This window comes from Neovison vison, chromosome 2 (assembly GCF_020171115.1).
Source record: "Neovison vison isolate M4711 chromosome 2, ASM_NN_V1, whole genome shotgun sequence".
NCBI lineage: Eukaryota > Metazoa > Chordata > Mammalia > Carnivora > Mustelidae > Neogale > Neogale vison.
The window spans coordinates 18,682,147-18,704,858 of NC_058092.1; the positions used below are offsets into that span (position 1 = coordinate 18,682,147).

The 22,712-nt window shown below is 42.7% G+C and overlaps 2 protein-coding genes across 7 annotated transcripts; one reads left to right on the forward strand and one right to left on the reverse strand.

The window, feature by feature from the left end:
- The first annotated feature begins 2,855 nt into the window (after positions 1-2,855).
- On the forward strand, positions 2,856-8,033 carry LOC122898616 (pre-mRNA-splicing factor SYF2-like). 2 transcript variants are annotated; one of them, XM_044236328.1, is made up of 7 exons: positions 2,856-2,953; positions 3,116-3,229; positions 4,882-5,007; positions 6,007-6,124; positions 6,214-6,304; positions 7,197-7,295; positions 7,799-8,033. In XM_044236328.1, exons 1-7 carry the CDS (start codon positions 2,927-2,929, stop codon positions 7,962-7,964), a joined length of 741 nt encoding a protein of 246 aa, XP_044092263.1. In that variant the 5' UTR covers positions 2,856-2,926; the 3' UTR covers positions 7,965-8,033. The 2 variants fall into 2 exon arrangements, with proteins under 2 accessions (XP_044092263.1, XP_044092262.1); XM_044236327.1 differs by lacking the exon at positions 2,856-2,953 and having other exon boundaries at positions 2,992-3,229.
- A 5,204-nt stretch (positions 8,034-13,237) lies between these two features.
- On the reverse strand, positions 13,238-18,009 carry RSRP1 (arginine and serine rich protein 1). Of its 5 annotated transcripts, none has more exons than XM_044237465.1 (5): positions 17,829-17,994; positions 17,026-17,619; positions 15,483-15,634; positions 14,260-14,343; positions 13,238-13,680 (listed from the first exon to the last, which is right to left on the reverse strand). In XM_044237465.1, exons 2-5 carry the CDS (start codon positions 17,558-17,560, stop codon positions 13,561-13,563), a joined length of 891 nt encoding a protein of 296 aa, XP_044093400.1. In that variant the 5' UTR covers positions 17,561-17,619; positions 17,829-17,994; the 3' UTR covers positions 13,238-13,560. The 5 variants fall into 5 exon arrangements, with proteins under 5 accessions (XP_044093400.1, XP_044093404.1, XP_044093402.1 ...); XM_044237469.1 differs by lacking the exon at positions 13,238-13,680 and adding an exon at positions 15,067-15,111 and having other exon boundaries at positions 17,829-18,008; XM_044237467.1 differs by lacking the exon at positions 13,238-13,680 and adding an exon at positions 15,067-15,111 and having other exon boundaries at positions 14,261-14,844; positions 17,829-18,009.
- Between the last annotated feature and the right edge of the window lie 4,703 nt (positions 18,010-22,712).

The following is a 22,712-nucleotide window of genomic DNA, read 5'->3' on the forward strand; positions in this document are numbered from 1 at the left end:
CTGTCAGAACCATGTATGGCTATAACCAGATTTGGGATGGATTTATGTGGCTTACCCCAGGATATGGACATTGGAACACCCAGGGACCCCTATGTTGGGAACAACAACAAAATCACTCTAAGCAGAACCAACCCAATTACACCCAACATGTAAATAAATATCTGGAACTTTGTGAGCATTCTGTTACACTGAAGGAAAGTGACTGGTTTGGCACCAATAGGCCACACTGTCCAGGTGTTTATTGAGCAGCTCTGAATGGAGTTCAGTGGTTATATGGGATGGTTCTTAGGCCGTGATTTCCACCTGGATGGTTAGATCATCGCACCCTGGCTTTCTCTGAGCATGAAGGAGATTCCATCCCACTGTTATTGTTCCCTCTGTTGACCAAGATGTTATGATGTATACAGAGGCTTTACCAAATGTACCCAACAAGCTTTAAATGACAGCCAAAAAAGAATATTGTGCATTCTCACCCAATGAATCTATCATGTCTTTACTAAATGATATGAGAAAATAAATAGATGTCCTAAGCAATGTTTACATATAATTCATGTTATACCTGTGCAATTGTACCTGTAGGATAAACCCCAACAGCATAAGAGCTGAGTCAAAGAGGAAATGTCTTTGTAACGTTTAAATAAATATTGCCAAATTGCCCTTCCTGAGGATTGTACCAATGTTCAGTCCTACATGACCTCTCCATTTGGCTCAGGCCTCCTCAAAGAATGGTAACTGGGTTCAAAAAACAAGCATCTCAAAACAACCAGGTGGCATCTGTTTCCGCTTTTATGACTTAGCCTCAGAAGTCATGTAGTGTCACTTCCTCCGCAGTCACATATTCAAGGATTAGGGATATAGATCTTACCTCTCCTTGGGAGGTGTGTCAATGTCACATTGTAAGAATAGCACATAGGGGCCCCTGAGTGGTTCAGTGGGTTAAAGCCTCTGCCTTTGGCTCAGGTCATGATCGCAGGGTCCTGGGATCTGCTCAGCAGAGAGTCTGCTTCCCTCTCTCTGCCTGTCTCTCTGCTTACTTGTGATCTAAATTAAATTAATTAAAATTTAAAATAAATTTTTAAAATCTTAAAAAAAAAAGAATAGTACATAGGATGAAAGATCTTCAATCATCTTGGAAAATTCAATTGGCCACACAACTTGTTCTGTTCTTTGTTACTAAATCTATGTAAGTATTACTTGAACAAAGAGCTCTTCTAAGACTTCAAAAAATTATGAAATTGTTACCATGTCCCACGGAAAGAATTGTAGTGGATATTTTGTTTGCTCCTTTGGAGCCACCTTCCACCAGTGTCCACTCTGTTCTGCACTCACCAGTGCTGGTCTGTAGGGTCTGTATCAATAAGCTCTCTCGCTTATTGCTCTCTTCTCATTGGATCCTTCCAATGAGTGGCACCCACAGAAGAAAAGAATGAGGTCAGGATACTTATTCCATGCCTGGATTATGGGCTGGTTTCTTTGGTCACATCTTCTATCTGAAAACCCTCTCCTACTTCTCCTTTGCTTACCTCTTTAGGACTAGGGTTAGCCAATGGCTTCCCCCTGCTCCTAGGCCTGGAATGCTTCACTTTCTTTTTCTGGTTTCTCTTAATTCAGTCTACAACTTTGTAAACAGCCCCTTCATTAAACTCTCCTTAATTATTTGGTTTCAGTTTATAGGGCTCTGAAAAAAATATTTTGTAAAATCTGTAATTCTGATGGGATCTTACTGAAAATAATTTTGTCGCTGACATTTCTGTGTTCCTAAAGAATATAAATACATGTAAGATTCCTCCATTAATTCATCCATGATATAGAAAAAATAAAGGCCTAGAGTTGCTGCTTTAATAGTGGTTAAGAAATTTGTCTCCTTTAAATCAATGGCATTAAACAAGCAATTCCACATTTATTTAATTACACTTATGTAAATGCAACAAAGAAGAAAGTATGATGAGCTCTAACAGGGGAAACTGACTCTTCAGGGGGTGGAGATGAAGGCTTCCCTGAAGAAAGACATTTAAGACCTCAGGCAGGAAAGGGGCACACCTAATGCCAACTGGCAAAAGTCAGCAATTACTCATCATTTGCTATGGGCCAGGTACTAGTCACAGATACTTCACCCATATTACCTAATTTGTTTTCAAACTACTCTGTGACATGGGTATTGCTTTATTATTTCTTTTTCATAAATGATGAACCAGGGAATACACTAATTAGTAAATAAATAAGAACAGGTCATTATTGAATGAGTAGACAGACAGATGAAGAATGCCGTTCTTGCAGAATTTTCCGAAGAAAGTCAAAGCCTCAAATTAATCCAAGAAATCTTTCTGCATCACGAAGATGCTCGAGATCCCAAATAATCTCCAACCGGTTTATTCCTTCATCCATTCAAGAGTATGAAATTCACACCCTGCACTAGGGATCGTTTGGGCCGCAAGGCATCAGCTGTTCTCTTGGAGCTCAGCTGTGCTGAGCAGGGCGACCATAAACTGGAGGCAGGATTAAAACAAGACGACGTGATGGTAACTGTGAATCTACTTTGTATTCAGTATTCAGAAATCTGAACTACAAGGTCGGTTAGTTGATGGGCACAACCTGTGCTTGGGTTGCTTTCTCACACATCGGGTGGTTTACTCCCTTTTCCCCCTCATCCTCCCTTTTACAGTCCCAATGGCGCTGATGCCAGGTCCCCTCGGTTTTAACGCGCCGCCCAGGTGTCGCTACTCAATGCCCCTCACTAGCCTGGCCCAATCGGATACCCTCCCAGGGCTGCGGCGGGCGGGGATTGGTTCCTCGTCTCCAGGGAGAAGCAGAAAAGGGCGGGCCTTTCCCCTGAAACCTGTAGCTGCCGGCAGCCGGAAGTGAGCGGGAGAGTCGGAAAAGTTATTTGTTGCCGCCGGAAGTCTGAGGGATAAAGCGCTGCCGGGTGATGGCAGCTGAGGACGAGGCTGGGGAGGTGGGTGGCGGGCTTTGCCCAGGGCTTGGGGATAAAGGTGTCTGCGGCTAGACACATTTACAGGCGATGCCGGGGAGGGAGGCGCACGAACCGTGGGATCCGGCGGCAGTGAGGGGAATCGGCCCCGGCCGCCCCGCCTCTAGCCCGTCCTCTCCGCCGCAGGTGCCGGTGGACAGCGCGGAGGAGGGGAAGCGGACCCTCGCAGGGGCCGTGGATCTGGCCGCCCAGAAGCGTGAACAGAGGCTGCGCAAGTTCCGGGAGCTGCACCTGAAGCGGGTGAGTAGCCCCCGAGGCATCCAAGACCTGTCACCTGGGCGGCCCGCGAGTGTTGGTGGAGGGACGAGCAAGTGACACCGGCGCGCCTGACAGACGCGCGGTGCTGAAGAAAGATCTTTCCCGGTGGTTTCAACCCTGATGGCACACTGGAACCACTCGAGAACTTTTTAAAAAATGCTCATGCTTAAGCCTCACTTCTAGAATGTCTCACTTAATCCGTTTCTGGATCCAGACACTGGTTTTGTCTGTTGTCACACAGCAAGTTGGCTACTCACTCATTCATCCAAACGCCCTCCTCCACCCCCCACCCCCCCACCCCCGAGCTCCTAATGAGCCACAGCCAACCAGATAGCGTGGATACAGTGGCAGGTGTGGTAAGGCTCCTGCCTGCCTGGTTATGGAGGCAGGTCCATAACAGTAATTACTCCCCGAGTTAGTAATTGTGTGTTAAAGGGAGGACCAAAGTGCCTCAGAAGTTCGAAGAAGAAGAAGACCACTATAGACTAATGGGACAGCTAAGCTGCTTGAAAGATGAGTAGGATATTATCAGACAAGTAAAGGAAGTTGGAGGTAGAGGTATCCAAGCAGTAAGGGGTTGCGATCAAGCCCCACACTGGGTGTAGAGATTATTTAAAAATAAAATCCTTTTTAAAAAGGAGATGTTAAAATATTCATAGAGTGGGGAAGAAATGGGCAGAAATCAGGAAATTTGGTCTTGGCCTAACTCTGCCACTAATTCTGTAAATCTAAAAACTTTCTCAATTTCATAAACATTAGATTGGAGTCTCCCATCACCTTCACAGCTTATACATGTGACCACCTGCCCACTTGCTCAGTGTTTATCTTTAAGTTGCTATTTAAATGTAATATTACTATTTAAGATGGGAATTTTACATTTTTATGTCTTTAATCTATGGGTTCTCTTTTCATCCTTTCTGTTTTTGGGTTGTTGGGTTTTTTTTAGTTTTTTGTGTTTTATTTGTTTTAGGTTTTTATTTAAGGAGGTCATCTTGTTTCATTTGTTTGGAAAAAAAGACTTGTTTTTCTGTAGCTTCCCACAGTCTGGATTTTGTGGGTTGTATTCTGATGGAGTCTCCTACCCTGTTTGTTTTTAAGAGGAGGTGTTAGGAAAGGTGTTTTCAGACGCTTTAAACCCATTAGTTGATGAGAATTTGTCTTGGACCCAATTCGAATTAAAAGAGACATGAAAATCAAATCACCTTCTGAGTATGTGACTTGGTATCATTCAGTAGCAAGTTCCTCCCTACAGTGGAACTCACACTGTGGGAAACCCTGTTTCAATCCAATCCTAAAAGACTTGCTTACATCACACAGCCAGAGAGTAGTCAAGTCCATATATCCCTCAGGCCTTCTTACTTCCAAACCGTAGCTCTTTGCATCCCTACCACCTGGTTCCTTGAAAGTAGTAAAAGGATATTTAAAGATATAGGAATAGGTGTTGACTTCCTCATCTCCCCCTCCATAAATTCCCCCAACACAAATACACATGTAAAATTCTCTAGTGGCTCTCCTCCATTCAGGATAAAATGCAAAGTTCTGCTTTGGATGCCTGCCATACAAGAAGACAGGTAATGTCTATTTAGATTTGTTTCCATACTTGTGCTGACAAACTTTGTGTGTTTTTGTGGCAGAATGAAGCTCGAAAGTTAAACCACCAGGAAGTTGTGGAGGAAGATAAAAGACTTAAATTACCTGCAAACTGGGAAGTTAAAAAAGCTCGTCTGGAATGGGAGCTGCAGGAAGAAGAAAAGAAAAAAGTAAGTACAAGTCCACCATCCTCACAGTCTGTGGATTGTAGGATCCTCCTGTGTTTCATCCAGGCAACATGTGGCACAGTGGGTGAGCCCTCCGGGTCTGGTCTCAGCTGCATCTGAGACAGTTGTGAGAATAAAATATGTAAAATATTTAACAGCAGTGCCTGGCACATACAGTGACATGAGCAGTGGCTGTCAGAGTAAGAGCCAAAGCTGCAGTAACAGAAGGTCCAACAATAAGAAGCTATAGGGACGCCTGGATGGTTCAGTCATTAAGTGTCTACCTTCATCTCAGGTCATGATCCCAGGACAAGCCCCACGTGTGGCTCCGCTTTTCGGACCTGTTTCTCCCTCTCCCTGCTGCTCTCCCTGCTTCTACTGTCTCTGTCAAATAAATAAAATCTTTAAAAAAAAAAAAAAAAAAAAAAACAAACACCAAACTATAAAGCTCATGAGTCTCCCATGTATTAGCTCCCCTTTGAGCAGCCCAAGTCACCTGGCCTGATTGAACTGCAGGGGAGGCTGGGAAATGGGGAGCCATGAGCTGGGGAAGGAGGGGAGAAAGGATTTTAATGGACACCTAATGTGTCCACCACGGCTGTTTTTGGTGTCAGTGTTACAGAGGGTTTTTTTTGTCTTTGTTTTTTTGATAAGAAATGAAGCTCTGGTGATTTTTTTTTTTTTTTAAAGATTCTATTTATTTGAGAGAGGGAGAGAGAGAGCACAAGCAGGGGGAGGGGCAGAGGGAGATACAGACTTCCTGATGAGCAGGGAACCTGATGTGGGGCTTGATCCTGGGGCTCTGGATCATGACCAGACACCCAGCTGAGCCACCCAGGTGACCCTAGATGTATTAGGTCTTACAGATCACAGAAAATTACATAGTTTTCAAGCTAATCAACTTAAACAGTTTTGATAACAGTCATTAGGCTTCTCTTGATTTTAAAGAGGTTGAAGAATTATCTAAGGGAGTAAAACTAATGGTTTTTTTTCCCTTTTTAGGAATGTGCGGCAAGAGGGGAGGACTATGAGAAAGTGAAGCTGCTGGAGATCAGTGCAGAAGATGCAGAAAGATGGGAGAGGAAGAAGAGGAGGAAAAACCCCGACCTGGGGTTCTCAGGTAAAACTGGTTTTTACTTTATTGAATGGGCCTCTTAATAATGGGTTAATAATGCCCCAACATCTGAAAAATCTGGATTCTCCTTTTAGACTATGCTGCTGCCCAGTTACGCCAGTATCATCGGCTGACCAAGCAGATCAAACCTAACATGGAAACTTATGAAAGACTGAGAGAAAAACAGTAAGTGATTTAATGGTATATTCTTCGTATGTTACCTGGAAGGACTTGAATTTAAGAGCGCTAATTCTGGAGCTTTACTTCCTGGCCTTGGGTTCTGGCTCCACCACTTATCAGATGTGTCACAGAATTTTCCTCCGTTTCCTCATGTGTATACACGGAGTAACAGTGCTCACCTCACAGAGTGTGGGGAGTGTTAAATGAATTCATTCAGGGACGCCTGGGTGGCGCAGTTGGTTGAACGACTGCCTCCGGCTCAGGGCGTGATCCTGGAGTCCCGGGATCGAGTCCCACATCGGGCTCCCAGCTCCATGGGGAGTCTGCTTCGCTCTCTGACCTTCTCCTCGCTCATTCTCTCTCTCACTGTCTCTCTCTCTCTCAAATAAATAAAATAAAATCTTTAAAAAAAAAAAAAAAATGAATTCATTCATACAGTGTACGTACTGTTTGGCACACAGCACTGTATGCAGTATCGTCTTCGTGGTTACAGCTGCTCCTACTCTGTCCCTTACCTGTGGAGGTAACTACTTTGCCCAGGAGTGGTAAGCAGTGCTAAGCTGCACTTGCTCCTTCCCTAAGACCAGTAGTGTGCTTAAGATCACAACTGTTTTGATAGGGAGAGTGTAGCAGAGAGAGCTCTAAATTGTTCAGAGCACACAGTTCAAGCTCTCTCTGTGCAGCTTGTTAGGTGAGTCCATAAGCCTCTGGTCCTCAGCTGGTCCCTCATGTGGGCACTAGAGTAGGTGATTTCTTAAGTACCTTTTTTCAGGTCTGATTTCTCTTTCTTTGTAATCAAATATGATCCCCAAGGTTTCCACTTTTGACCACTAAACATTGTCCAGTTCTGATGGTAGAGAATTTTCATGGTGTTATTTACACCTTGCTCTTTTCTCAGGGGAGAGGAGTTCTACCCAACATCCAACAGTCTTCTTCATGGAACCCATGTGCCCTCCACAGAGGAAATTGATAGGATGGTCATAGACTTGGAAAAGCAGTGAGTACTATCATGCAACCTTAAGTTTTAGTACTGACTAATGCTTCATGACAAAATTAACTTTGTGGTCTTCATGTGTAGCAAAGGGTAGAAATTAAGGAACACCTGAATTACTAGTTTGAGGCGTGTCTCATCACTGTTATTTGTACATTTGTGTTTTGAATAGGGTAATTATTAGGCAGAACCAGCAGTATATAAATTCTCTCAAAGTAATTTGTCACTGACCTTGTATTTCAACGTGAACTTGTGTTCCTAAGACTAGATTATCGGACAGTACTGCTAACTTATAAATTCAGTCAAGTTCAGTGAACTTAATTCTTCATAGAATTTTTCCCTAAAGACATTGCTTTCAGTCTTAAGACCAAAAAAGAAAGCAGCTTGGAATTCTGTATATCTGTTTCCATTACTGATTGTACTCTTAGTTAATTATTTGGGCATGTTTTATTAAGATCAAAAAAAGAAGGCAATTTTGAATATTGTCAGTTTTCTTTTCTTTCTTCCAGAATTGAAAAACGAGACAAGTATAGTCGGAGACGTCCTTATAATGATGATGCAGATATTGACTACATTAATGAAAGGAATGCCAAATTCAACAAGAAAGCAGAAAGGTTCTATGGGAAATATACAGCTGAAATTAAACAGAATTTAGAGAGGGGAACAGCAGTCTAATCTCCTTTGGGAACTCTTCTGACTGCCAAATTCTAACAGTAAACCGGGACTATTACCTTTTATAACTTGTTAAGTGTTCGATGACTATGTATTTTCATGTTTATATATTTATTATTCACTCATTTCAGAGACAAAATCTTTTTTTTTTTTTAAGATTTTATTTATTTATTTGAGAGAGAGAGAGAGATCACAAGTAGGCAGAGAGGCAGGCAGAGAGAGCGAGGAGGAAGCAGGCTCCCTGCTGAACAGAGAGCCCGATGCAGGACTCGATCCCAGGACCCTGAGATCATGACCCGAGCCGAAGGCAGCGGCTAACCCACTGAGCCACCCAGGTACCTAGAGACAAAATCTTATGTATTTTTGTTCAGTGTGTGCACTTCATGTGTGTACCCTAGTGGGCTTGACACTACTAGCTACAAACATATGTCATCATCCTTACATTTGTCATGTTTGCCTTGAACTAGAGTTGAACTTGGGAGCTTCAGAGACAGAATGCTAAACTGGGACGAATTTTTCTTGTAAGCTATGGTGGGTGGTGAGAGGAAGGGGATAGTGGCTATTGGAAATTCCCCCTGGCCCTCCCTCTCCAGAAGTAGTCACAATTAACAGGTGCTAGCCTATCCCATGCTCTAGCCCAGGGCCCAGGTACATTTATGGGGCAGGCACAGAAAGTAGGAAAACTGATCCTCTAATGACATTTTGTATATACACCATTTTTAAAAGCAAATTTCCCTCGGAAGAAAGTAAATTAAAACATTTGGTCAAAGTATTATTAGAACTTACATAATACAAACTTTTTTTTAAAAACCTAATTGAAATTTTAACCTCATTTCAACTGTAACTGAAAAATGAGGCCATGTAGTTTGAGTAGTAGTTATTGGAAATATAGGGCAAAACCCTGAAAGTCAGGAGTATCCCATAAAAGTAAAGGTTATTTGTGCCATTTTATATGAAAAGAGTAGGACTGGTATCCGTTAAGTTGGGCACACCAGTAGCTCTGATTTAGTGAATGATGGACTGATTAAGATGGTAATGTGCTATTAGTGATTCAATATACTATGAATAAGGAAACTTTTAATGTTGTACATTCACATGCAGAATGAGGTAGATCTATACATACTAACATGAAAAGATGCTCATACCCAAGCAGTTTGTGTAAGGCATTAAAAAAATCAAGCATGTACTTCATACTATGATTGCCTCTGTGGAATGGAAACAGAAGCAGTAATTTTAGTTTGACTTCCTTTTAAAAATAATTCAAGGGCAGGCCCCAAGGGGGCCCAGTCTGTTAAGCATCTGCCTTCACCTCAGGTCATGATCCCAGGGTCCTGGGACTGAGCCCAGCATCAGGCTCCTCGCTCAGTGGGAGCCTGCCTCTCCCCTTGCTTGCACACACACTCTCGCTGACAAAATCTTTAAAAAGAACAAATGTGTAACTCCCTTAAAAATAATTCAAGGGAAAAAAAATAATAATTCAAGGGACACCAGGGAATTAAGCATCTGCCTTGGGCTCAGGTCATGATCCTAGGCTCCTGGAATCGAGTGCCATGTCGGGCTCGTTGTCGCTGCTCAGCAAAGAGCCTGCTTCTTTCTCTGCCTGTTGCCCCCTGCTTGTGCTGACAAATAAAAACCTTAAAAAAATAATTGAAGACAGGGAGCCTGAGTGGCACAGTTGGTTAAGTGTTCTGCTCTTGGTTTCAGCTCAGGTTATCTCAGGGTCCTGGGACTAAGTCCCACATCAGCCTCCCTGCTTAAGATTCTCTCCCTTCCCCTCAGCCCCTTCTGCTAGTGCTGTCTCCAAAATAAATGTTAAAAAAATTTCAGGGGTGCCTGGGTGGCTCAGTGGGTTAAAGCCTCTGCCTTCAGCTCAGGTCGTGATCCCAGGGTCCTGGGATCCAGCCCCACGTCGGGCTCTCTGCTCAGCGGGGAGCCTGCTTCCTCCTCTCCGCCTGCCTCTCGGCCTACTTGTGATTTGTCTGTCAAATAAATTTTTTAAAAATCTTTAAAAAAAATCAGGACAAATACACACCTTTGCTGCTATCTTCTCAAAAAAAAAAGAAAAGAAACAAACTAATAATCTGTTAATTACTTGGCTCTCCAATATTTCCCAAGAAAACATGTAATACCAGTGTACTAATGGAAAAAGAGAAGGGTAAGTTTATTAAGGATAGGTTCCATAGAGATCCTAATAATCCAGATTTAAAGGAAAAATAGGCATACCTGGCTGGCTCAGTGGGTTAAAGGTCTGCCTTTGGCTCAGGTTATCATTTTGGGGTCCTGGGATTGAGCTTTGCATCAGGCTCCCAGTGGGAAAGAGTCTGCTTTTCCCTCCGCCTCTACCTGTAACGCCTGGCTCATGCTCTCTCAAATCAATTAAATTGTTCAAAAAATAAACATTTCTCCAGAGGAGAAAAACACTCCCCAAAAGCCACTGCTGCTTCAACTGTCCATCTGATTTGAGGATTACTCTGAAGTTGACTAAGTGGATGGTCAAATAGACAATATTTTAGTAAGCTCAGTATAGGAAAGGTTCGTTTTGAAGAGCTGGAGAGTAGGCACTGGAAAAAAACTCAGGAAACTCATTTCCAATTAGTAGATGGTAGCAGTTCAAGGCAGCATGGGGGAAATTGCCAGAGAGCTTATAGAGAGCAGCAGGCCAAGGATACAATCCTAACAGTGGGCAAGGACAAAGAGCCAACATAGAAAGTGGAGGAGGTCAAAGGAAATAAATGCATGTAAGTCCCTGAGTCAAAGAAAATTTTGAAGGACTCTCTAGAGAGTGGAAAGCACTCATTAAGACCAAGTTTTATTTTACTAGATAAGCCTAATAGAGGTTTTTGGCAAAGAAAATGAAAGGACAGCATGCTATGGTGAGTTAAATGTGGTTCCTCTAGTTCACACTTTAAGAAAAAAAGCAAGGGGTTTAATACCTGAACCAATTTAGATGTGCTTTCCAAAATGGTGGCCACCATATAACTTGGAAAGTGCTAGGACAAACAGGTGCTTTAAGTGTAAGATACACACTCATCACAATACCTAGTACAAAAAAAGTTAAAATGCCACTAATTCTTTTGAGATGACACTTTAGATATACTAGAGTAAAAAAAAAAAACTTTTACCTTTTTCACTGTGGTTCCCTCATTTTCTCCAGACAGCACTGAGATCTAGTCTTTTGATACACTTTCTCACCTTCAGCACCACCTTGCTATACTGTCCACAACTTAGACAGCATCACGGTATCACACCTGGGCAACTGTATCCCACTTATGTAATGACAGCCAGTCTGGGTATACACATGCAGTACGTTTATCTTCTATGTTACAAAGCCCAGGACAGACTGACTACCACAGACCCAGGGAAAAGACAAGTGAACTTAAACAAGGACGCTGTTAGTACTTGACGGGGCAATTATGGGGGTAAAAAAATATTATGTATAAACCATACTCTTTTCAGGACACTAGATAAAACGATCGAACAGACTAAGAAATGAAATAGTGAAGCCTCAAGTGTGCTAATAAACTGAAGGAGAAGCTAATGGTGAAGAATGTTGAAGAGAAAAATCACTGCAAAGTATCAGAAACAGTAACAAGCCAGACCCTTCGGATATGATGAAGTTGGGTTAGAGTTAGAGGACTTGTCCAGTCACTTAGCTGTTAATAAAGGCTAATATTCGAATACAGGTCATCATCAGAGAAAATGCTATTACCAGCAAAATGAAGGTGAAAAGGGCACCTGGGTGGCTCAGTGGGTTAAAGCCTCTGCCTTTGGCTCAAGTCATGATCCCAGGATCCCAGTCCTGGAATCCTGCCCCACATCAGGTTCTCTGTTCAGCAGGGAGCCTGCTTCCCTTCCTCTCAGCCCCCCACTCTGCCTGCTGGTTTTAAAAAAAAAAAGAAGTTGAAAAAAATTACCACTTCATTCTTTTCCAAAGTTTCACTCACAAGGAAATCCTCTGCAACTTTGCTAAGAATACTAAAGATACTAACAAGATGTTCCTGTTAGCCTCATTTTCAGTTACAACTCAAATCCTTCTCTTTTACTGGATTTGGCTGCAATCACGCCAGCCTGCCAATGTAATGTTCTCAAGTCTTCTTAGAAAAAAAAAAATGAACCTACTGCATAAACTTTCATACTCCCTTAGGAGCATGCCCCCCTCCTGGTTAACTGTTAACCTAGATGTAAAATGGACATGTTCACCCAGAGCAGCAAACCTTAAAGGACTTTCCCATTCATTGTCCTTTTGAGTTTTTCATAAGGTCAAATTTTATTAGAGCAGCTCTCTCCCATACAACGTTTTAGGACAGAAATATTCTATTATCCATACTTTCCAATAACACAGCCACTAGCCTTAACACTTCAGTGGCTAGCATGACTGAGAAACTGAATGTAATCAGTGGCTAGGTTACTGGAAAGTACAGGTAAAATATTACATAGTACAGCTTTAGTTAACAACAAATTAAGTCCCACTTGAGAACCTTTGTTACTGTCCCTTCTATTTTAAGAATTCATGAATTCTACCAACTCACCTATTCAAATTATTTTTGAGTTGTTGTCTCTTAAAATTCTGCTTATCCTGTTCTCTACCGTATCATCCCTATTAAAAATCTATCTCATTATTTCCTAAATTTAAAAGACTACCCCAATTGATGGCCAAAATAGAAAGAAAAACATACTTCAAAAAAAAAAAAAAAGCACAATAAAGAAATGCAGCTAGGGGCGCCTGGGTGGCTCAGTGGGTTAAGCCGCTGCCTTCGGCTCAGGTCATGATCCCAGGATCCTGGGATCGAGCCCCACATCGGGCTCTCTGCTCCATGGGGAGCCTGCTTCCTCCTCTCTCTCTCTGCCTGCCTCTCTGCCTGCTTGTGATCTCTGTCAAATAAATAAAATCTTTAAAAAAAAGAAAGAAAGAAATGCAGCTAAACCTCACAAATTTTAGAATTCAAGGAGGCATTCCATTTCTACCTCTTTGGCTGAGTTTCCTACCCCGAAGCTAGTAGTTTAAATCGTCTAGGACAACACTATGCCAGAATTCCATAAACTTTAGGCATAACTTCTGAAATTTAAATGAAGACCCACATAACTGGGGATATTAAGATTCAGCTCTGGGGTGGAGACTTTGAGATTTAGCATTTCTCAGACTCCAGAATCAGTGAACCCTATTGCTATCACTCCATGGATCTGGATTTGGGATTAGCAAAGTTTTAAACAAGAAACACTCTATGCTTCTTTAAGATTCATATGTAATATATACATATATAATAAAGTGACACAAATTTAAAAAATAAAAAATTATATTAACAAATATAAACATATCAATTACTGTTCTTACAAATTTTGCTCTTACAGAACTGATATTATACAAAACATTTACAAGTATGTACAAGACTCCCACCTGTATGAATCCTCTAGTCCGTGTGTGTTTTTTCTATAAGAGAAATCTAAAATGTTAATATTTAAATATTAAGGATTTATGTATTTCTGTGTCATTGTAATTCCAACAATTACCACTAGACGACTCCCAGAGATGGAATAATGCTAGAACACACACTTGCAATAAAGTGCATTTCAGCCAACCTTATACATTAGTTTTCTTTTTTTAGACAGGTAACCACAATCCATATGGACTTTTCTTCTTATCTATTTTGGGGGATCCTGAAGAGGTCTCTTCAGCAGTAGCTTTAGCGGATTTCTGAAGCATTGGCTTTGCTACAGAATTCTGTAATAGAACAAATTCTTAAGTCAGCTATACAAACACATACATTGTATCCAAAATACTTGTTCACAAAATACACTAAGCAATCCCATTAAAAACTAAAACTTGAGACACCAACCAAATGCAAAGAATGGACCCCACATGATCCCAACTGTTAAGCCTATTTTAAATACTAGGGAAAAAAAAAAAATCAAGATCTATATGCAAAGTATATTGCAAAATAATGCATTAACAGAGTTTTCAGTTTTGTTTAAGCACTTAGAGGATTTTAAAATATTTGATTACAGGGTTTTCTGAAATGTGGTTTTAAAATAGTTCAGCAAGTACAGAAGAAATATGAAAAAATGAAGTAAATACTGGTATCAAAAATGTATCATATATAATAGAAAAAGCCAATATACCAGTCACTTCTAAGAATGGTAAAAAAAAATTATGAAAGGTTTATTCTATCTGAAGTGGCTTAGTAGACCCCGAATTAACACCACAAAAAAAATGAGTATTCCAACAAAAATAAAAGCCCACATAATAGAATTATGTCCCTTAAGTCCAATTTTTGAGTAGTCAATGCCCAGATATACTCACATTAGAGCTAAAAGCTATGCTTTTTTGCTGAGAAGGCTTTTCACTGGGATTTTTAGTTCCATCTTCTCCTAGTTTTCCCGACAGCTAAACAAGTAAGAGAAAAAAATACTTTAAAAACAAAACTGATTCAATAATCAGCTTAAGGCACTCTTCCCTAACAGTATTATATTCCCCTGATGCAAATCCAGTTAACTCTGAAAGTATAGTCATAGCAGAAAATACTTAGTTCCAAAGAACTAAGGCAATTGCCAGCTGGAAACCTATCTGAAGAAGCAACTGGACTAAGACCTTGTTTATTACTAAATAATTAAGCAAACCCACATCTGGGTTTGAATGGTAGAGTCATCTAGAGAATGTCTTTCCTATCTTAACTGATTCTATCAAACTTGTAACTACTTTAAACCTTGAAGGCTATGAATTTTTTAATTTTTTTTTTTTAAGGCTATGAATTTTATACTTTCTATTTCATGTAATTAAGACCACACAGTGCAATTTACCAATGCACATCCTGCACATTTCTGGAGAATTATAATAAACTTATCTGCAAGTGAAGCAGGCCTCTTCTTCTGTAATCTTTCAAAACATCTGGAATATATTGCATGTATTATAAAAGGGACATCTGTATCACAGATGCCCCACATTACAAACGGTTTTTTAAAAAACTGTCTTTAGTATCTTATTAAAATAGTACCTATCCCGACATCTAGCATGCACATGGATCTACCAACAAAATACTAAACTTTCAGTGTGTGAACGTAAACTTCAAATTAGTTAAACCTCTGATGCTTTTGCCCATTTATCAATTACCAACAGATTTTCTTCATCAATGTCTGGAGACCACATTCATGATTTCTATAAGACAGAAATAAAGCAGATAAACTATACTGTATGTTAAATACAGAATTTGTGGGAACATAATGCTGCAAATGAAAGCTACAGATAAAATACTCTGTAAAGGCTATTCAGGAAAACTCAATAGCTACACAGAATTGCCAAATACCACCTACAACTATGAAACTAATTAGTATTGTGTCATATGAAAATAAAGATCACTAATTTCCCATTTTCATGGGGGAGAGACCCTTTCTGGAGCTACTACTTTGATCTTAACATATTATATTTAGGCTTTTCAAGAAGCACTCTAAGATAAAGCAAAAAAGTGGCTAATTACATTTTCCTAATAGCAGCTTTCTGAAGACTCTGGATAAACCTAGAATACTTACCTCAAACTTTGCATCACTGTTTGGTACAGCTGTTCCGCAGTTCATCTCTTTAGATGCAAGAACTTTTCTGAGACTAGCTGGCAAGTCAAAGTTAGTGGTTCCTAACGCTTTTGCTGCATTGGCTTTTGCTATTTCTAACAGCTCCATTCGATCTACAAAAACAAGACAAATATTACTCCTGTAAATCACTTCCCCAAAGAATGCTCATTTTTAGTGAGAAAAGCAAGCAAGCATCCCTAAATATTCTCAACTGGTTTTCAATTTTCTTTACCAAAGGCCTGAATTCCCCAATTGTTTTCTTTCCCTTCAAATGTGTTTCTCTAAACCTGGTAAGTTCTTTTGTAAGATTTTATATATGGCACAATCACCACAACTAATGAACCAACACAGATACATTCCTATTCCTAAATCCACTTTAAGATTCCTAGAAGTCTTTTTCAGTATTTTATTTATCTGACAGAGAAAGACAACATAAGTAGGCAGAAAGGCAGGCAGAGAGAAGGGGGGCACAGCAGGCTACCACCAAGCGGAGAGCCCGATGTAGGGCTCGATCCCAGGACCCTGAGATCATGACCTGAGCCCAAAGCAGAGGCTCAACCCACGGAGTCACGCAGATGCCCAGATTCCTAGAGGTTTCCAGTCAAGGTATCTTTTTCTGTTCTGTGATCTTACCCATCATTAACAAATCACCTGTGTTAAAATACTGGAACTGCCGCACCTGGATGGCTCAGTTAAGCATCTGCCTTTTCCTGGTCATGATCCTGAGAGTCCCAGGTCAAGCCTCCCACACGGCTCCCTGTTCAGCGGGCAGTCTGCTGCTTCTGCCCCTCACCCGGCCCCCCCACCGCGTCCTCTACCAAGTAAGTAAAATATTAAAAAATAAACACTGGAACAAAATCCAATTGTTCCACTAACACGGTATTGACAAAAAAGGTTTTGATATTCTTCCTCCCGCTCAACGGATAACAAAAGCTTAAGACAAGAGCCACTAGTAATACCTAGAAAAGCTGCACGGAGAAGGGCGGGCCAACCACTGGGAAAAAGGAGTTCCTCCACCTCGAGCTGTTTAATTCCACAGTCGACTTCTAATCCCCAGGGAAAAGAACGTCCACTTTAAAAACGGGGTACCAAACAGAGCGCTTTTAACTGCTCTTAACCTGCTAATGAGACCCTTCTCTGTTTGCTCCCAACGAAACTATAAAGATTAGGGCGCCTGGGTGGCTCAGTGGATTAAGCCGCTGCCTTCCGCTCAGGTCATGATCTCAGGGTCCTGGGATCGAGTCCCGCATCGGGCTCTCTGCTCAGCAGGGAGCCTGCTTCCCTTCCTCTCTCTCTGCCTGCCTCTCTGCCTACTTGTGATCTCTCGCTGTCAAATAAATAAATAAAATCTTTAAAAAAAAAAAGAAACTACAAAGATTACAAACGCCAAAAGCAATGGAAATATCCGCACTACACGGCTACTTCGGTCCACCAGCGTAGTCTTGCTGTCGCCAACCAGCCACGTACGAGGGTGCAGAAGAGAGCTTCGCACCAGGGGACTCACCTTTCTCACTTAAGCGAAAAGGGGTTGGGCTCCGCGACCGGGTCCGGGATCTGCCCCGGGACCCGCCCCTCCAACTTCCGCGTTCCTCAGGGTACAAGGTGCGGCCGAAGCCGTAGTATCGCCGCCCCCGCGGGAGCGCGTAGGCCCGTCGGTAATACGAGCGTCCCCGCGAGCGGGACCGCGACGGCGACCGACCGTATCTCCTGGACGCGCCGTAGCGCCTGTCGCGATACCGGCGGCCGCGGGAGCGTGACCGGCTGCGCGAGTAGGAGCGCGAGTAGCGCCTGTACTTTCTCTGGTGGCGCCTCCTGGACCAGGACCTGGACCTGCTCCTCCTCCAAGACCGGCTCCGGCTCCGGCTCCGACTCCGCGACGACGCCCGGCTCGAGCCGCTGGAGCGCGACCTAGAGCTCCCGGAAGACGAGCGGCTCCTGGATGCCGAGGACAGGCGGCTGGACCGGCCCGACAGAGACGTCGAGGGGGACTCCTTGTGCTGCGGCGAGCCCGGCCACAGGTCGTTCACGTACTGGGACATCTCGGCGCGAGACTGCAAGCTTCCCTCAGTCTCAGAGAATCCCTGCCCGGAAACAGCGCCTGAAATCCACCGGGGCGGGGGGGGGGGACGACCGGAAGTGAGTCGCGCGGGCGGATCCCAAGCCAAGAAACTAAAAAACCCGTTGCGACTCCAGACTCCAGGCCGTGACGGCCACAAAGGCCAGCCTGCACGCCCTACTTGCAGCCCCTTTGTGCGTCACCCCCGACCCACATACCTGGGACCGACCCCGCGTCACTGAAAAACTTACCACCACAGGCCGCCGAGGCCACACCAAAAAGTGAAAGTAAAGGACCAACAGACGCCCTCCTTTCAAAATTGAGGACGACGGGAGACTTTTCGAAGCTACTATCGAGAAAAGCAGGTTCTCGACCTCCCTCTCCAACCTCCAGACGCAGACTGGGCGGGCGCCAGCAAACGCGTCGAAAATACCAGAAGCCGAGGCGCAGAGCATGCGCAGAAACGTTGGCACGGTGGGCGTGCCCCCCCTTTGCCCAATCACCGCCGTTTCTCCTCTCTTGGCGCGTCCCGCCCCGTCCCGCCCGCCGTGCGCAAAGTCCTGGGAGAGTAGGCGGACCTCGTCCTGGGGGAGGGGGTGGAGCGGGGCGCGGAGGTGCTGCATCCGGGTACCCGTGGCCTGTTGTTGTTGCTGAACTTGGCAGAGTGCGGATGTTTCTTGCGGCCGCAGTCCCAGGCTGACGACGTTTTCTCTGCTGGGTCAGTGCAGGCCGGGCGGTTGCCTCAACTCCCCAAGAAGTTGGAGGCTCGCGCTGACCCTCCCTGGACTCTTCACGGCCACTTCTTCCGGACCGGTGCCAGGCTGCGGATCCCAGGATCTCCGTCAATGCAGTATCAACTTAGAAAAGGTCGCTTACGCCCATGTTTTGCCAAGTAGAGATTAAGAAAGTTGGAGACAATTCGAGACACCGCTGACCTATACCGGGGGTCAGAATGACGGCTGAAAAGTCAGTTCCGAAGACTTTGTGCTTGGTTTTAGGGGATTAAACAATGGTGATTGTTTTATTTCTGGGGATTTGTAAATTGGATACATTTCAAACATACTTATGCTTAATAAAGCATAACAGTTCCCTTGAAATAACTTTTCGTTGAATGAACTAATCACATCTGCAAAGAGAGTCATTATTTGAGCTTTGCGATCAAGAGTGGCAGTTTTACTAAAGTTGCTTTCTTTCGAGGGAGATACAGATTTTTTCTCTTCCTCATCTTCAGCCCACATCCCCAAATAGGCAAAGAAATGGAGGGAATAAAAACCTTATCCCAGAATCTGCACCCACCCATGTAACCTGCCTTGGGTTACTGTCTACAATCCTCCACATCTCTAGGGAAGTATCGTGATGGAAATCATTCCTAGGGAAAGAAATGTTTCTTTAGAAACGTTTTTCTAAGTGGTATCACAAGTAAACAGAAGATACAATACCCAACTGCCAGGAACTTTTCCTGAAACTTCTCATAAAGCTATATGAGTCACAGAGATAATAAGAGCTTCAGATTTGAAAAGTGTAAAAAAGATGTGTTGGGAAAATAGGATGATGGGAGTGTGGAGCTTTGGGTTATTAAAAAAGAAAGGGTGGTAGGAGTCTCTGACTGGTTCAAAATACCAGTGCCTAAAAGAAGGTGAGTAGAAAAATCCTGGATGTTAACAGGAGGATATTGGAAACAATGGGATATGTTACCTTGCCTGTGTGCATGATGCTGGCATATTTGTAATGAGGGAAGAGAAGGACAAATTGAGGACAAATCAGAAGCTGACACCCACCCCCAGCCAAGGGATATATGTGACATTCTCAGGCATTTCTAGTTGCCCTAAAGCTAAGGAGAGGAAAAACAAATAGTTGTAGGGATCACAATCCTGTAGGGCATAAGTCTTCCTCAGTTTACAAATGTATTAGGAATCTACAAGAATAAAGCATTTTTTTCAATAACTTAGCTTCCAGAAGGTAATGTAGATACAATTAAATGTCCTTAACGACCTGCGGCCCATTGACAGATTCTTGAAGCGGGCGGAGAGTAAAGTTCCTCCCGGCAGCTCCTAACTATCTTAATGTTAATGGCTTGCTAGAGGGGAAAACAACCTTAACAATGGCAAGCCCTCAGGCATCCTGTAAGTCTTCCTTTTTGTAAGAAAGTCCTTTTGAAACTTCCCTTTTCCTTACCTCCCCCAACTGATAACGTTTTAGAATGTAAGTGAGGTTCAGTGGGGTGGAATCCGGAGCCCATAAAAGAATTCTTGAGATAACTTTGGTGCAAAATGGGGGTTTAGTAAAGCATGGGGACAGGACCCGTGGGCAGAAAGAGCTGCTGCCCTGGGGTGAGGGGTGGCAGGTTCTGAACCGTGGGGTTGGGGGAAGTAAGGAAAAAGGGAGGTTGCTAAAGAAGACCTACGGGATACCAGGTACCAGAGGCCTTGCCATTGTCAAGGTTGTTTTTCCCTTCTTAGCAAGATATTAAGATAGTTGGGAGGTTCTTAAAGAATGTCACATAAGCCTCACCAGGAGTGGGGGTAGGGGAATTGCAGGGTGTCAGCTTTTGCTTTGTCTTCAGCCTGCCTTCATGTTCCCTCATCACAACCCCAGAGTATATAATCAGCTACCCCTCACAACCCTGGGGCAGCAGCTCTTTCTGCCCACGGGTCCTGACCCCGTGCTTTACTAACTTGCCATTTTGCACCAAAGATGACTCAAGAATTCTTTCTTGGTCATCAGTTCCGGACCCCACCCCACCGAACCTCACCTATATTCCAAAACCCAAACATTTGTATCTATAATATGTGTAAGTCTACCTGAGTTTAAGTCTGGAAGAAATGTTTCTTTTTTTCTAAGCAATAGAGTCTTCTCTGAGCATCTCTCTCCTCACTTGATTCAAAATCCATTTTCAGTTACCATTAATGCACCTTGCAGAATTCGTAGGCTAATTCAGGCAGAAATGACATCTTTACAATAGCACATTTTCCCATCCAAGAATGTGATGCTTTTCTACATTTATTTAAAATTGTTAAATTAAATTTTAATTTTAATTTTAGGGCCTTCACTGGGGTTAGGCAGGTTAATGGCACCCAAAGAAGTTCACACCCTAATGCCCAGAACCTGGGAATGTTACTTTACTGATGAAATTTTGGAAAATAAGTGAGGTTCGGTGGGGGTGAAGTCCGGAGCCAAGAGATCGAGAAAGAATTCTTGCGATGTCTTTGGTGCAAAATGGCGGTTTATTAAAGCATGGAAACAGGACCAGTGGGCAGAAAGAGCTGGTGCCCCGGGGTTATGAGGGGTGGCTGATTTTATCCTAACTCAGGAGTTAGGGGTGGCAGTTGAGGACAAAGGGGGTGTCCAGAAGGACTGTCATATGCTAATGAAGAATCTCAGGATACTGGAGGCCTGGTTATTGTCAAGCCAAGGCTATTTTTCCCTTCTAATGAGGTACTAACATGAAGACAGTTGGGAGTTTCCTGAAGGAATGTTATATTCCTCCTATGACTCATGTCCTTTTCAGTGGAACTTCAAAAGAAATTCAATTTTATTTACATTTCCCTCTGCCTCAGCCTCCCTCAATTTTATGGAGGGGAGTGTGATATTAGGGCTTCAGGAACTGAGTTAGGGGTCTCTGGAAGTTAGCACCAGCACATTTATACACTGAGGGAGACTCCTGTCCTGCAGGACTGTGATCTCTGTCAGTTAACCATCTGGTCTTCCTTTAGGGTAGCCAGGAGTGCCTGAGGAATGTCACACAAGTCACATGGGGTGGGGGTGGAGTAGGGTGCCCGCTAAGGCTCTGTCCTCAGCTAGCCTTTTGCTCACTCAGCGCTTACAAAAGGAATTTTGCAGCTGATTAAAATTAAGGATCTTGTGATGAGATTACCAGGAATTATGAGGGTGGGGGAGCTAGGTGCAGTCCATTCCCTGGAGAGATTCAAAACCTGAAAAGGCCTCTAGGAGTTAACATCTGCAGCTTGCTGATAGTCCCCAAGATAACAGAGATCTCAATCCTATAACCTCACGGAATTCAATACTGTCAATACCTGAATAAGCAAGGTGTTAGGAACACAGCCCTGCTGACACCTTGACTGTAAACAATATGAAAGATTCTTTCACTTGATAGGTAAATTCAACCCATTTACATTTACTAGAGTAACTGCAATGTTGATCTTACCACTTTCATTAGTATCTTATTTCTTTTACTTAGCTTTTTTCACTTTTTCCCATTTTGCTTGGCCAGCAGGATCCAGTCTCTCTTTTTTCCTCTCTCACTGCCCATTTAAAGTTCTGCAATGCTTCATCCTGCCGTTAGTCGTTTAATGGCTATCTTTTTATTTCTACCAAATATTTAAGCCTGTTTTTCTTCTCCTCCTGTCTTCTTCCACAAATATTTACAGAATGTTTGTTGTATTAGATGCTATTGGGAAAGTTAAGAAAAATGTAGTGGCCCTTTCCCCTACCAAAATTAAAATATTTCATTAATTTTAATGACAGCTACTTTTGTAACAAGTGAGGAAATCCAAAGATATACAAAGGAAAAGCTAAACACCCATTCCTTGGAAGTATGAAATCTTATAAAAGAGGTCCGCATTATTTTCCCCATAAATTAGAAGTAACCAATGTTAACAGTTTAGCAAGTGCTCTGTCATCTTTCTCCAAGCTCTTTCAAATATAATACAAACATGTGGGGTTTTATGATTTTTCATAAAAAATTGATTTAAAACTTGCTTTTATAGTCAATATTCTTTGAGATGAATCATATAGATCTAATTTATGTCTATATATCAGCTGTATAATATTCTATAGTGTAGAAATACCAGAAATTAATCTTTTATCCCTTATTGCTTATTCATGAACAGTCATATGGTATTCAGTTTTTCCGCCACTAAAAACTACGCCTTGGAACCGGTGTTGGATTCTGAAAATGCTGGCAGTTGTGGAGCTTCCATGAATGCTCCTAATCCATGGTTTCAAGGTCAACACAGCCATGTTCAGGATACAAGCTGGAGGAGCTGATTACAAGGAGTTACCTCCAAGATATGTGACATGGCAGCCCAGGGATAAGCTCAGCTCTCTCAGACCAACAGACAGGATCAGAGGAGCTTTCAACCAAGAGCCTATCTAGAGTGAGTTACAAAGAGGAA